This window comes from Hibiscus syriacus, unplaced genomic scaffold (genome assembly GCF_006381635.1).
Source record: "Hibiscus syriacus cultivar Baekdansim isolate YM2019G1 unplaced genomic scaffold, ASM638163v2 tig00111088_pilon, whole genome shotgun sequence".
NCBI classification, from domain to species: domain Eukaryota; kingdom Viridiplantae; phylum Streptophyta; class Magnoliopsida; order Malvales; family Malvaceae; genus Hibiscus; species Hibiscus syriacus.
The window spans coordinates 1,379,606-1,390,578 of NW_024062978.1; the positions used below are offsets into that span (position 1 = coordinate 1,379,606).

The window sequence follows — 10,973 nt, forward strand, 5'->3', positions numbered from 1 at the left end:
TGTGGTGTTCGACATATCCCAGATTTGAAAAATAATTTGATTTCTTTGGGCACTTTGCACAAGAATGGTTTTATCCCTAAGGCTGATGAGGATAGAGAAACCATTCGGATTATTAAATGAGCTTTGACTGTGATGAAAGGAAAGATGACTGCAGAGAATATTTACAGATTGTTAGGGAGTACCGTTATAGGTGGAGTTCATTCTATTGAGTCCTGTGATGACACTACCAAACTATGACATATGTGTCTTGCTCATCTTAATGAACGTGGTATGGCTGAATTACATAAAAGAAATCTGTTGCATGGTGTTAAAAGATGTAAGCTCGATTTTTGCAAGCATTGTGTTCTTGGTAAACAGAATAAAGTTCGTTTCAAGACCAGGAAGCACACAACTGAATGTATTCTTGATTATGTGCATTCTGATGTATGGGGGGCCTTCCACGACATCGTCTTTGGTTGAATCTAGGTATTATGCTACTTTTATAGACGATTTTTCACGAAAAGTTTGGGTGTATTTTTTGAAACAGAAGTCTGACGATTTTGAGAAGTTCAAGCTGTGAAAAACTGAGGTAGAAAACCAAATAGGACGAAAAATAAAGTGTTTGCGGTCTGAAAATGGTACGAAGTACACATATTCACAGTTTATAAACTTCTGTAAGGAGCGTAGGATTAAGAGGCATTTTATAGTGCGTAAGACACCACAACAGAATGGTGTTGCGGAACGGATGAAAAGGTCGTTTAATAAAAGAGCCAGATGTTTGCGGTTGAATGAGGGCTTCCCAAACACTTATGGGTTGAGGCTGTTAACATAGCGTGTTATCTTATCAATAGATCGCCAAGGGCATCATTGGCTGGGAAAGTTGCAGAAGAGGTATGAATTGGTCATGATGTTACTTTTGATCACTTACGAATTTTTGGTTGTCCTGCTTATGTGCATGTACCTGCTGATGAGAGATCCAAACTTGATGTAAAATCGAAGGAGTGCATTTTTTTGGGTTACAAGAAAGGTGTCAAAGGATTCAAGTTATGGGATCCAGTTGTGAAGAAAATTGTGATCAGTAGAGATGTTGTTTTTGATGAACAACCCATGTTGCAGCAGAAGAAAAACACGACAGTGGTGGATTTCAAGCAGTTTCCAGTTGAGAAAACAAAAACTTCTCAACCGACTTCTAGTGGTTACGCTACGGATGATTTGCAGGATTATAGTCTTTCCAGAGACAGGGTGAGACGGACGAATATAAAGCCTCCGAACATATTGGGTTTTGAAGACTTTGTCTCTTTTGTACCTACTGTTAGCACTGATGATCCGGTTACTTTTCATGATGATGTTACTAGTCAGGAAAACGACAAGTGGATGGCTGCCATGGTTGAGGAGATGGAGTCTTTGAATCATAATCGTACATGGGAGTTAGTTCGCTTTCCTGGGGGTAAGAAGCCTATTGGTTGCAAATGGTGTATAAAAAGAAACCAGCAGTAACAGAAAAATAGAGGGAGAAGTTTAAGGCTCGTTTGGTAGCAAAGGGTTTTTCACAGCAGAAATGAGTTGATTATGATGAAATTTTTTCTCCTGTGGTCAGACACACTTCAATCTGAACAGTACTTGCATTGGTGGCTAGTTGGGATTTGCATTTAGAGCAAATGGATGTTAAAACTGCTTTTTTGCATGGTGATTTAGAGGAGCATATCTACATGCAGCAACCTGAGGTTTCACTCAACCTGGAAACGGGCATTTAGTTTACAGATTGAAGAAATCTTTGTACGAGTTGAAATAATCTCCGAGACAATGGTACAAACGGTTTGACTCCTATATGATCAAATTGGCAATGTGAGTATGATTGTTGTATCTATGTTAAGATCCTTGATGATGGTTCTTTTATTTTTCTATTATTGTATGTTGATGATATGTTAATTGTTGCGAAAAACATAGATGATGTTATCAGTTTAAAAACTTTATTGAGTCAGGAATTTGATATGAAAGATTTAGGTGCTGCAAAGAAAATTCTTGGAATGAAAATTTGCAGGGAAAGAGACTCAAGGAAACTGTGGTTATCTCAACGGGGTTATGTTGAGAAAATGCTAGAAAGGTTTGCGATGAGCAGCGCAAAACCAGTGAGCACTCCATTGGCGAATCACTTTAAGCTTTCATCAGAACAGTGCCCTAAGACAGATAAGGAAGCTGAAGATATGGCAAATGTTTCGTATTCTAATGTTGTTGGTTGCTTGATGTATGCAATGATATGTACTCGTCCTGATTTAGCTCATGTTGTTAGTCAAGTTTGTAAGTACATGTCTAAACCTGGTAAGCAACATTGGGAAGCAGTCAAGTGGATCTTTAGGTACTTAAAGAGTACTGTGGGACATTGAATTATTTTTGGTAGTCAGCGGGATAATCCTTTGGTTGTAGGGTATGTGGATTCAGATTATGCGGGTGATTTGAATAATAGAAGATCTACGACAGGGTATATATTTACTCTTGGTGGAGGGCCTATTTGTTGGAAGTCTACTGTTCAATTTGTTGTGACATTATCTACAACTGAAGCTGAATACATGGCAACAGCTGAAGCAGCAAAAGAAGCTTTATGACTTAATGGTTTAATGGAGTTGGGTGTTCAACAAGGTGGAGTTCAGTTGCTTTGTGACAATCAAAGTACTATTCACTTGGCTAAGAATCAGGTATATCGTGCTATTCAGCAAAAGAAGCATATTGATGTAAGGTTTCACAAGATCAGAGAGTTGGTTGCATCTGGAAAGATTTTGTTTCAGAAGGTTCATACTGATGAGAATATCGTTGATATGTTCACCAAGCCAGTTACGATAGACAAGTTCATGCATTGCTTTGGACTTGTTGAATGTTTTCGAGTTGTTAAAGAAGTAAGGTAACCCAACCCACATTAAATGTTTCCTAAGGGGCAGGATATTCGCCAAGGTGGAGATTTGTTAGGTATGACTCATAAATATACCTGTAAAGAGGACAAAGGATGGAGCAGAGTGAGCAAAGCGAACATCATCTGTCCTTACAAAGAAAGTCTCATAGTGTGGGTTATGATTATGTGGGTTAGGGGTGCGGGGGCGCAGGCACTGCGATATGGTACAGGGTTATTTTTGTAAATATATATCAAGGTTTATTTATTATAAAAGGAAATGTAACCAAAACCTATGAGACATTGAATAAAAATTCTATCACCGCCTAGGATACCGAGGACGTAAGCACATTGTTGAACCTCATTAAAATTCTTGTGTTCTTTCGTTTTCTTTACCCGATTATTCAACAGTAAACCACACAAGAAAAGAAAAAGTATGACAATGGAGGTGGAGGGGTGGTGGGAATGGTGGAGGTGGAGGGGTGGTGGGAATGGTGGAGGTGGAGGGGGTGGCGGAGGAAATGGCAAAGGTCACGGAATGAATGGAGGAAATGGAGGTGGTGCAGGAAATGACAGAGGTCAAGGAACGAGTAGAAGAAATGGTGGGGGGAGAAGAGGAGGAGGAGGTGGTGGTGGTGGAGGAGGAAATGGAAGGGAAGGAGACGGTGGCAGTGGCAATGGTGGAGGAGGCGGAGGCGGTGGAGGAAATGGCAAAGGTCAAGGAATGGGTGGTGGTGGTGGTGATGGTGGTGGTGGTGGTGGTGGAGGAGGAGGAGGTTGGGGTTAGGGAGGTGGCAAGCATGGAAGGTGGTGGATTTGGGGATGTGGTGGCCCAAGACAAACAATTGGATGGCAGACTGGGTCTTCCTCACCAAAACCAAACCATGCACGTCAAATGGACAAAAACTTTTAAAAGTTGTTCCTGCATTTTTAAAATCAATGAAACAACCATATCCTTCTCTCCTGCCTAATCTAATGTATGTTCCTAATTTACACACTAAATAAACAAAACATGTCCAATTGTATCCAGTATTCTTGTATGTCGTAAGTTTTGCCTATAATGTATGTATTCATCAGAGAAATGAAAATTCTTCCAAATCCCAATTTGTGTTACTCTCGTCACATTAATATACGGCCTGTTTAGGCCCACGTTGGCCTTGCCCCAAACCGGGCAAATTTAGAGAAGCCATCTCCATACTTTCTAAACAAAGAAACCGCACCGTGTCATATCAGTCAGAGAAGCTTTTGGCCTTATAAGTGGGAGCAGTTTTAAAGTGCTCTGTCAGTATCTCAGTTTCACATCAACCATAGAAGCGGTCATGTTTAGTGCCACAGCCACCAACTCTTCCTTAAATTACTACTACCTTCACTGTCAGAAGACAATTTTGGACATCTAATTTGTGTTTTTGATTAGATTATTTGCTCAAATCCCAAGATCTGTCCGTTGCTCTGTTGGTAATTGTATGGACTTACATGTCTGTAAGAAGCATCCCTGCCGATTCACAATAATAAATACTCTACAGTCAAGTCTTTAGTGGGGAGCTGTATGTAGCCGTTACAAACAGCTTTTCTCGATCATTTGGGTGTAGAAAACAAATATGAGATTCAAATTGACAGTATTCGTGTTTTATATATACTAATCGTGTATCTTCTGAAATCTGATAATTTATGGTAGTTTATGTTATTCAAGTCGAGATGAATATGTGAACATGATAAAGAAGATACGATTTTCAAATCGTTCTCTGAATATATATATATATAGTGCATGGCATTTATCGAAATTCGAATAAATTGTGACTCAAAAGCAAGTAAAATAATCCTTAATATTGGAAAAACCATGTTCCTGCAACTATTACAGTAATTTATCTGTGAAAATAACTATGAATGTCTACAAGGTGGAAGAGGAGTACCACACAAGCCTGGATTACCTCTAAATGCAGATGCAGCGATTATGGCTTTATGGGGAGGAATGTCGCCTCTTAATCGGTTATACGATACATTGAATTCCCTGAGCTCATTCAAATTGATCACCTTCACTGGGATAGAACCGATGAGCATGTTCCTAGAGAGAAAAATTGTGGTCAATTCCGCAGCATCACCGAGCTCCACCGGTATCTTCCCTGAAAGTCCATTATTTACTAGCTTCAAGATTTGCAGCTGACTCAATTTCCCCAAGGATTTTGGTATTGATCCATTAAGTTGATTATGTGACAGAACAAGTGATGTTACAGAATCCATTGCAGGGCTCTGTAGGGCGGAATCATTAATAGGACCAATGAACAAATTGTGGGATAGATCAATAGAATTAAAATGACCTATAGGATCATCTGTTTCTTTGGAGAAAATTGTATCCAGGTTACCAGACAGCTTGTTTGAATGAAGATCAAGATCCATTAGGCGCCTAAGATTCTTTAATTCGGCAGGGAGTGATGAGTGAAGACCATTGTTCGATAAATTGAGAAAAGAAAGGTAGCTCATGTTCCCAATCCATGGCTGTAGTTTCCCTGTCAAAGCATTGCTTGATAAATCTAGAGTGGAAATCAATGTAGAAGATAACCATCTCGGAAGAGTCCCTTTAATCCCGGTTTTCGCTAATACAAGCCGAAAAAGTTTCAATTTAGCAAACCATTTCGGTATGCTATCGATTCCTAGAGGATTAAACGACAGATCCAGCGTCTGCAAGTTCTGCAACTTGATCAGCTGAATTGGAAGTTCACCACAGAGTTTGTTTCTTGACAAATCTAGCGTTTGAAGGTTTCTTAAATTGCCAAAACTCGACGGAATCTTGTCGGTTAAATGGTTGTTCGATAAGTATATTTCAGTAAGAGTGACAAGATTGCCAATCGAAGCTGGTAGTTTCCCTGTAAGCCTGTTGTTCTCAAGGATTAGCCTCTGAATCTTTGGGAGCCCACCAATGGATGATGGTATAGTTCCTGTCAACCTGTTTTCTGATATGCGGCAAAACTGAAGAGCGATGAGCCCGGAAAACGACGAAGGGATGCTTCCTGTAATCTGGTTTTGATTCAGATATAGGAGTACTAATGCTTGAAGTCCTCCTATGGATTTAGGAATGCTGCCTGTTATATGGTTTTCGGATAAGTCAAGATATTTGAGGCTCTTAAGATTGCCTATAGTCGTAGGCAAATTACCAGAAATATTGTTAGCATGAAGATCAAGTTTTGTGAGCAAAACCAACTTCCCTATTGTAGCCGGAATTGATCCACTCAATTGGTTTCCTGAAAGACCAAGTTCGGTGAGTTTTGTTAAGGATCCAATAACAGAGAGAGGTGTAATACCAGAGAAACGATTGTTGCTGAGATAAATCTTTTCCAGTCTTGGTAAGCTCTTGAATGTCACTGGTATCGACCCCGTAAGCTGGTTCGAATCAAGAAAAAGAAGAGTAAGACGCCTTAACTTGCCGAACTCCGACGGTATCGGTCCATTCAAGTTCTTCAGATTGCCAAGATCAAGTACTCGAAGAAAAGACAGGTTCCCAAGGGAGGGAGACAAAGTGCCATTCATGAATGTATCCAGTAAGTCGTCACCGTCCGAAACGAGGCCCGGATGCGTGACGTTGACCACCCTCCCCCTGGCATTGCAAGCGACCCCTTTCCATGACGTACAGCAATCAGATGAAGGTATCCATGATTGTAACAGTCGTGAGGGGTCGGCTGTGATCCCACGCTTGAATCCCAGTAATGATTCTCTGTCCACTGGATTGCATGCCTCACAGGCAAGTGGTGAGAAGGACAGTGACAGAAACAGCGAGAGAAGTAGAGAAAACATATTTTTGTGACCAGAAATCTCCATCAATGGCTTTGTAATAAAAAACCTGTAAGGTCCAAGTTTATATATATCAACGGATATGGAAAACAGCGGAGCCATGTTATTAATGCGGATTTGATGAAGTGATATATCAACGGATATTAGCTCTCCACGCCTTGCATGGAAACTTCCTGCCAATTGCAATACAATATAAGCCCTTCAAATTTCTCGGCCAACCTGGAATATTTGACTTTGACAAAATTTGGATCATAAGCAACACACGAATCAATCTAAATTACTTGTTACGTTTTCAGCCGGCTGATCTATTTCTTTATACTGAAGCTGTGAAACATGACTGACTAAATGAATAGCAGTGGTCAAATTATGGGTCTAATACCTCTACTATGATAAACAATTTATGTACTTTTATTTAGCATGAATGGTGAATAGTGGTGCTGGTGTACCATTTTAAATTGGAGTGGGGCATTAAAGTCCGATAATATTCATAGGCTCCATTCTGATAAGCATTATTGGCCATTACAGAAACTGGTAACTGGTTTTTATGCCCATGTTGATGAATCTCGTGAAGATCGGCAGTTTACAAGGAAGAATAGAGGTATACGCTCTGTTTCCATAGCTGTAGATGTACTTTGGACTGTGCCTTTTAAGGTCATTAACTTCCCTACAGAAATAAGATAGTGTTTGTCCACAGTACATCTCTGATTTCTTGTCAAAAGACATATTATTCTTACAAAAACATAAGCGTGAAACTTCAACTACTCAAATATATTAATAAGTCCTTAATTGGGACAAAAGTTACCTAAAGAAACCGAATAAGGCTGGATGTTATTCGGACCTATCTGATAAGCCTCACAGGACAAGTAGGACCCAAGTTCTATATTGCTCGTGCTCGTATGCCTTACGCCTTATGTGATTCCGTCAGGTATTGTATTATAATGTTTTTAGAGCCCTTTTCCCCATAATTACAAGCGAAGTCAAATTTCGTTTAAAGGATTTCACGTTAACAAACTGAAAACGAACAGCCCCAAACTATGAACAAATAGAACAACATAAAGAAACAATTTTACACAAGAAAGAAACACTCGAATGTTTCAACTGAAAGAAACATGGTTGAATTACATGCAAGCCAAGGTTCAGGGGATTACAGGGCCAAAACTCTCACATTTTATTAAAGGTTTCTGGTCAGCACCTTGGCAAAAAAAGAAACGCAACGGACACCTGATCAAGCAGTTGTCGGCAAGGCTGACATTTGCAGTGTCCGGTTTCATTACCAGCAACGGCCCTGGAATTGGTCCAAACAAGTAGTTCCCTCCGAGCAACAGCCGAGCAAACGGGGCAATTCCGGTTCCCGGCAGAACCGCTTTCAGTGCGTATTGGGCCGGGATCATACCGGAAAGCTTATTGTATTCCAGGGATAAAGCTGAAAGCTTTGGCATTAATGGCAAGAAAGGAGATAACCAGCCTCGGAGCTCGTTATTGCTCAAGTCGACCGCAATGAGCTCACTTTGGATGCCTTGATTAGAGGGAAATTGTAAAGAATCAAAGGAGTTGAATGCGAGAGTGAGTTGCTGGAGAGATGGGTGGTTAAAGAGGTAATAAGGGACTGAGCCGGCGAGTTTGTTGTGACTCAAGTCCAACACTTGCAGAAAGCTCAAATATTTAAGACTTTGAGGAACTGAGCCCTCAATCATGTTGTCTCTCATGGAAATTTGGACTAAAGAAGGTGGCAATGTTGTGGGGAGATACCCAGAGATGGCATTGTTACTTGCATCAAGAAAATACAGGTTTTTGAGTAAACCCAGCTCGGGGAACTCACCAGAGATGTTGTTTGATTGAATTTCTAGTCTTTTCAAGCTAACCAGACCATTGAAACTCGTGGGAATAGAGCCCTGCAGGTTGTTGTTATCGAGGTGCAGTTCTTCAAGGCTAGACAATGACCCAATCGAGGCAGGTATCTCACCGGAGAATGCATTCCTCGAAAGACCGATTCGAGTTAACCGAGTCAGGTTGGAGAGTGAACCCGGAATCCACCCAGAAAAGAAATTGTTGGAGAGGTCAAGGGTTTGTAAGTAAGGCAAATTCCAGGAAGTGGAATAGAGAGAACCGGCATAACCAGCCGAGTCAAGACTAACTTCCGTGACTCGACTCAGCCCAGAAACAATAACTTCGCACCTGAAACCACAGGTGAATCTTTCACTGAAGAGACTGTCGCATGGGTCTACCGTGAAATCCCAAGAACTCAAACAAGAACCAGGACTAACCGAGTTAGGCTCGACTCCATTTTTTAGCTGTTTCAACACTTGCATATCTCCCCAGCAAGTCTTGGATTCTGCTCTTCGTAAAACACAATCAACAACAACCAAAAGAAGAAGAGGAGATACAAAGAACTTCAAAGCACCCATTTTTTTTCTCCAACCAAGGAAAGTGAAAGGTAGTTCAGAATCTAGACGGTAGATGGAGAAGATAAATAGCTTTAGAAACTCATTCAATCAGGACCGTTGATGTGGTTAATAAGGAAAAAAACGAAATTACTAGGGGTATGATTTTAAGGGAAAAAGGAAGCGAAACAAGACAAAGATGGGTACTGGTCCTACTGGAGTACGTTTAAGCAGTCTGGGTAGTGAAGGAAGAATCTTTTAGTGAGTGGATTCACGGGCAATTTGTCAGTGTGTTCTGTTCTGTAATGTCATATTTAAATTTGGATCGTTACATGATTTGGCCAAGAGAGAAAACGAGATGGAAAACGATTTTTCCAGTTCCCTTCTACTCGAATGATTACAAATTGTGACGTCTGGCAGAACTGAGGGTAAACCTCAGGTACAAGTCCCTAGGATATAATTTAGATTGCATTTTAATCTTTAAACTTGAAAAATAATTAAATTAAGTGTATGTTATAGAATGGAGTGTACGAATATTAGCAGTACACCCAATTTATTGAATATTAGTGACATTCATTCATTTATTCATTGCGTAGAAAGGGGGACAATTTAAAACGTGGCACTATAATAAAATAAGACATCATTCTAATTTCTCATGGCATGATCTCAATTATGATCTCACGGATCGAGAAGACTATCGTGAAGAAGATTTGATAGCGAGGTAAAAGTGAGTATATTTTATTTGTATATATATATCGAACAAACATATTATATATGTTTTCGAACAAACATATTATATATGTTTTCAAAGCAGAGAAGATCTTTCGACTAAATGTGTCAACTACCATATTAACCTTACCAAGATGATAATCAATAATCATATCCATCTTTTAGAAGTTTGATCTCTCTCCTTTTTCTTAGATCCAATTCTTTCTGAATAAGCAAATACTTCAAACATTTATAATCTGTTTAAATATAACATCGTTCACCATATAGATAGTGGTGTCATATTTTGAAAGTAAACACCACAATCGTTAACTCTTAATTCTAAGTCGGATAATTCCGTTAATGCATCTTTAGCTATCTCGATGTATAAACTATCACCTTACATTCTTGCATCAAGACAAAACCCAAGTGCAATGCGAAGATGTTCGTCATGCTCCTTTTTACTCTTAGAATAAATCAAAATATCATTTATGAACACGACCACAAAGTAATCTATTTACAACTAGAACATTTGATTCATTAAATCTATAAATACTGTTGGAACATTAATTGGTTCAGATAGCATCACTACAAACTCATAATATCTATATCAGGTTCTAAAAGTCATCTTCAAAATAACCTACTCTTTAATCTTTAACTAGTCATACTCTGATTGAATATCGATCTTCAAAAATTCTGATGTACCTTTGAGTTGATCGAATAGATCCTCGATCCTCGAAAGAGGGTACTTATTTTATACTATCACTTTATTCAGCTGACAGTAATCTATATATAGCCACATTTATTCATTTTTCTTTTACCAAAGAGTATCAGTATACCACATGGAGATACTTTTAATCTAATAAAACTGCGGTCAAATAGCTCTTGTAGTTGTCCCTATAACTATCTGAATTCTGTCGGAACTATCTGATATGTGACCATTAATATTGCACTATACCCGAAAAATATCAATTTTAAACTCCACTTCTTAATCAGGAGGTAATCCAGATAATTCATCAGGGGTTACATCTAGAATTTCCCAAACTATCAGAATATCCTCTAATCTAACTTCAACTCACTACAACATATTTGTCAATTTATGACAAAATTTCTATATGACGTTACATATATCGTCACAAAACATATTATAATGTGATGTTTTTTTAATTTTCGTCATATTTATTGATTAATGGTATATCTTTTATGAAAATTTTAAAAATGGTCATTGATTTTTGTCACTATAT

General features: G+C 39.0%; 3 protein-coding genes across 3 annotated transcripts; 1 reads left to right on the forward strand and 2 right to left on the reverse strand.

Annotated features, from left to right (window-relative positions):
* The first annotated feature begins 3,302 nt into the window (after positions 1–3,302).
* On the forward strand, positions 3,303–4,369 carry LOC120152364 (rRNA 2'-O-methyltransferase fibrillarin-like). Its single transcript, XM_039164596.1, has 2 exons — positions 3,303–3,606; positions 4,275–4,369. Exons 1-2 carry the CDS (start codon positions 3,303–3,305, stop codon positions 4,367–4,369), a joined length of 399 nt encoding a protein of 132 aa, XP_039020527.1.
* A 369-nt stretch (positions 4,370–4,738) lies between these two features.
* Positions 4,739–6,646, reverse strand: LOC120152365 (probable leucine-rich repeat receptor-like protein kinase At1g35710). The gene has a single exon (XM_039164597.1). It carries the CDS (start codon positions 6,644–6,646, stop codon positions 4,739–4,741), a length of 1,908 nt encoding a protein of 635 aa, XP_039020528.1.
* A 1,009-nt stretch (positions 6,647–7,655) lies between these two features.
* On the reverse strand, positions 7,656–9,186 carry LOC120152265 (LRR receptor-like serine/threonine-protein kinase FLS2). Its single transcript, XM_039164520.1, has one exon. It carries the CDS (start codon positions 9,046–9,048, stop codon positions 7,780–7,782), a length of 1,269 nt encoding a protein of 422 aa, XP_039020451.1. The 5' UTR covers positions 9,049–9,186; the 3' UTR covers positions 7,656–7,779.
* Between the last annotated feature and the right edge of the window lie 1,787 nt (positions 9,187–10,973).

What these genes read in the sequence shown, in the direction of transcription:
- LOC120152265 (XM_039164520.1), bottom strand. Translation starts at nt 9,048, where the DNA reads ATGGGTGCTTTGAAGTTCTTTGTATCTCCTCTTCTTCTTTTGGTTGTT.
- LOC120152364 (XM_039164596.1), top strand. Translation starts at nt 3,303, where the DNA reads ATGGAGGTGGAGGGGTGGTGGGAATGGTGGAGGTGGAGGGGTGGTGGG. An exon ending in GGGTGGTGGTGGTGGTGATG is followed by an intron (nt 3,607 to 4,274) that starts GTGGTGGTGGTG and finishes GTTTTTGATTAG; the next exon opens with ATTATTTGCTCAAATCCCAA.
- LOC120152365 (XM_039164597.1), bottom strand. Translation starts at nt 6,646, where the DNA reads ATGTTTTCTCTACTTCTCTCGCTGTTTCTGTCACTGTCCTTCTCACCA.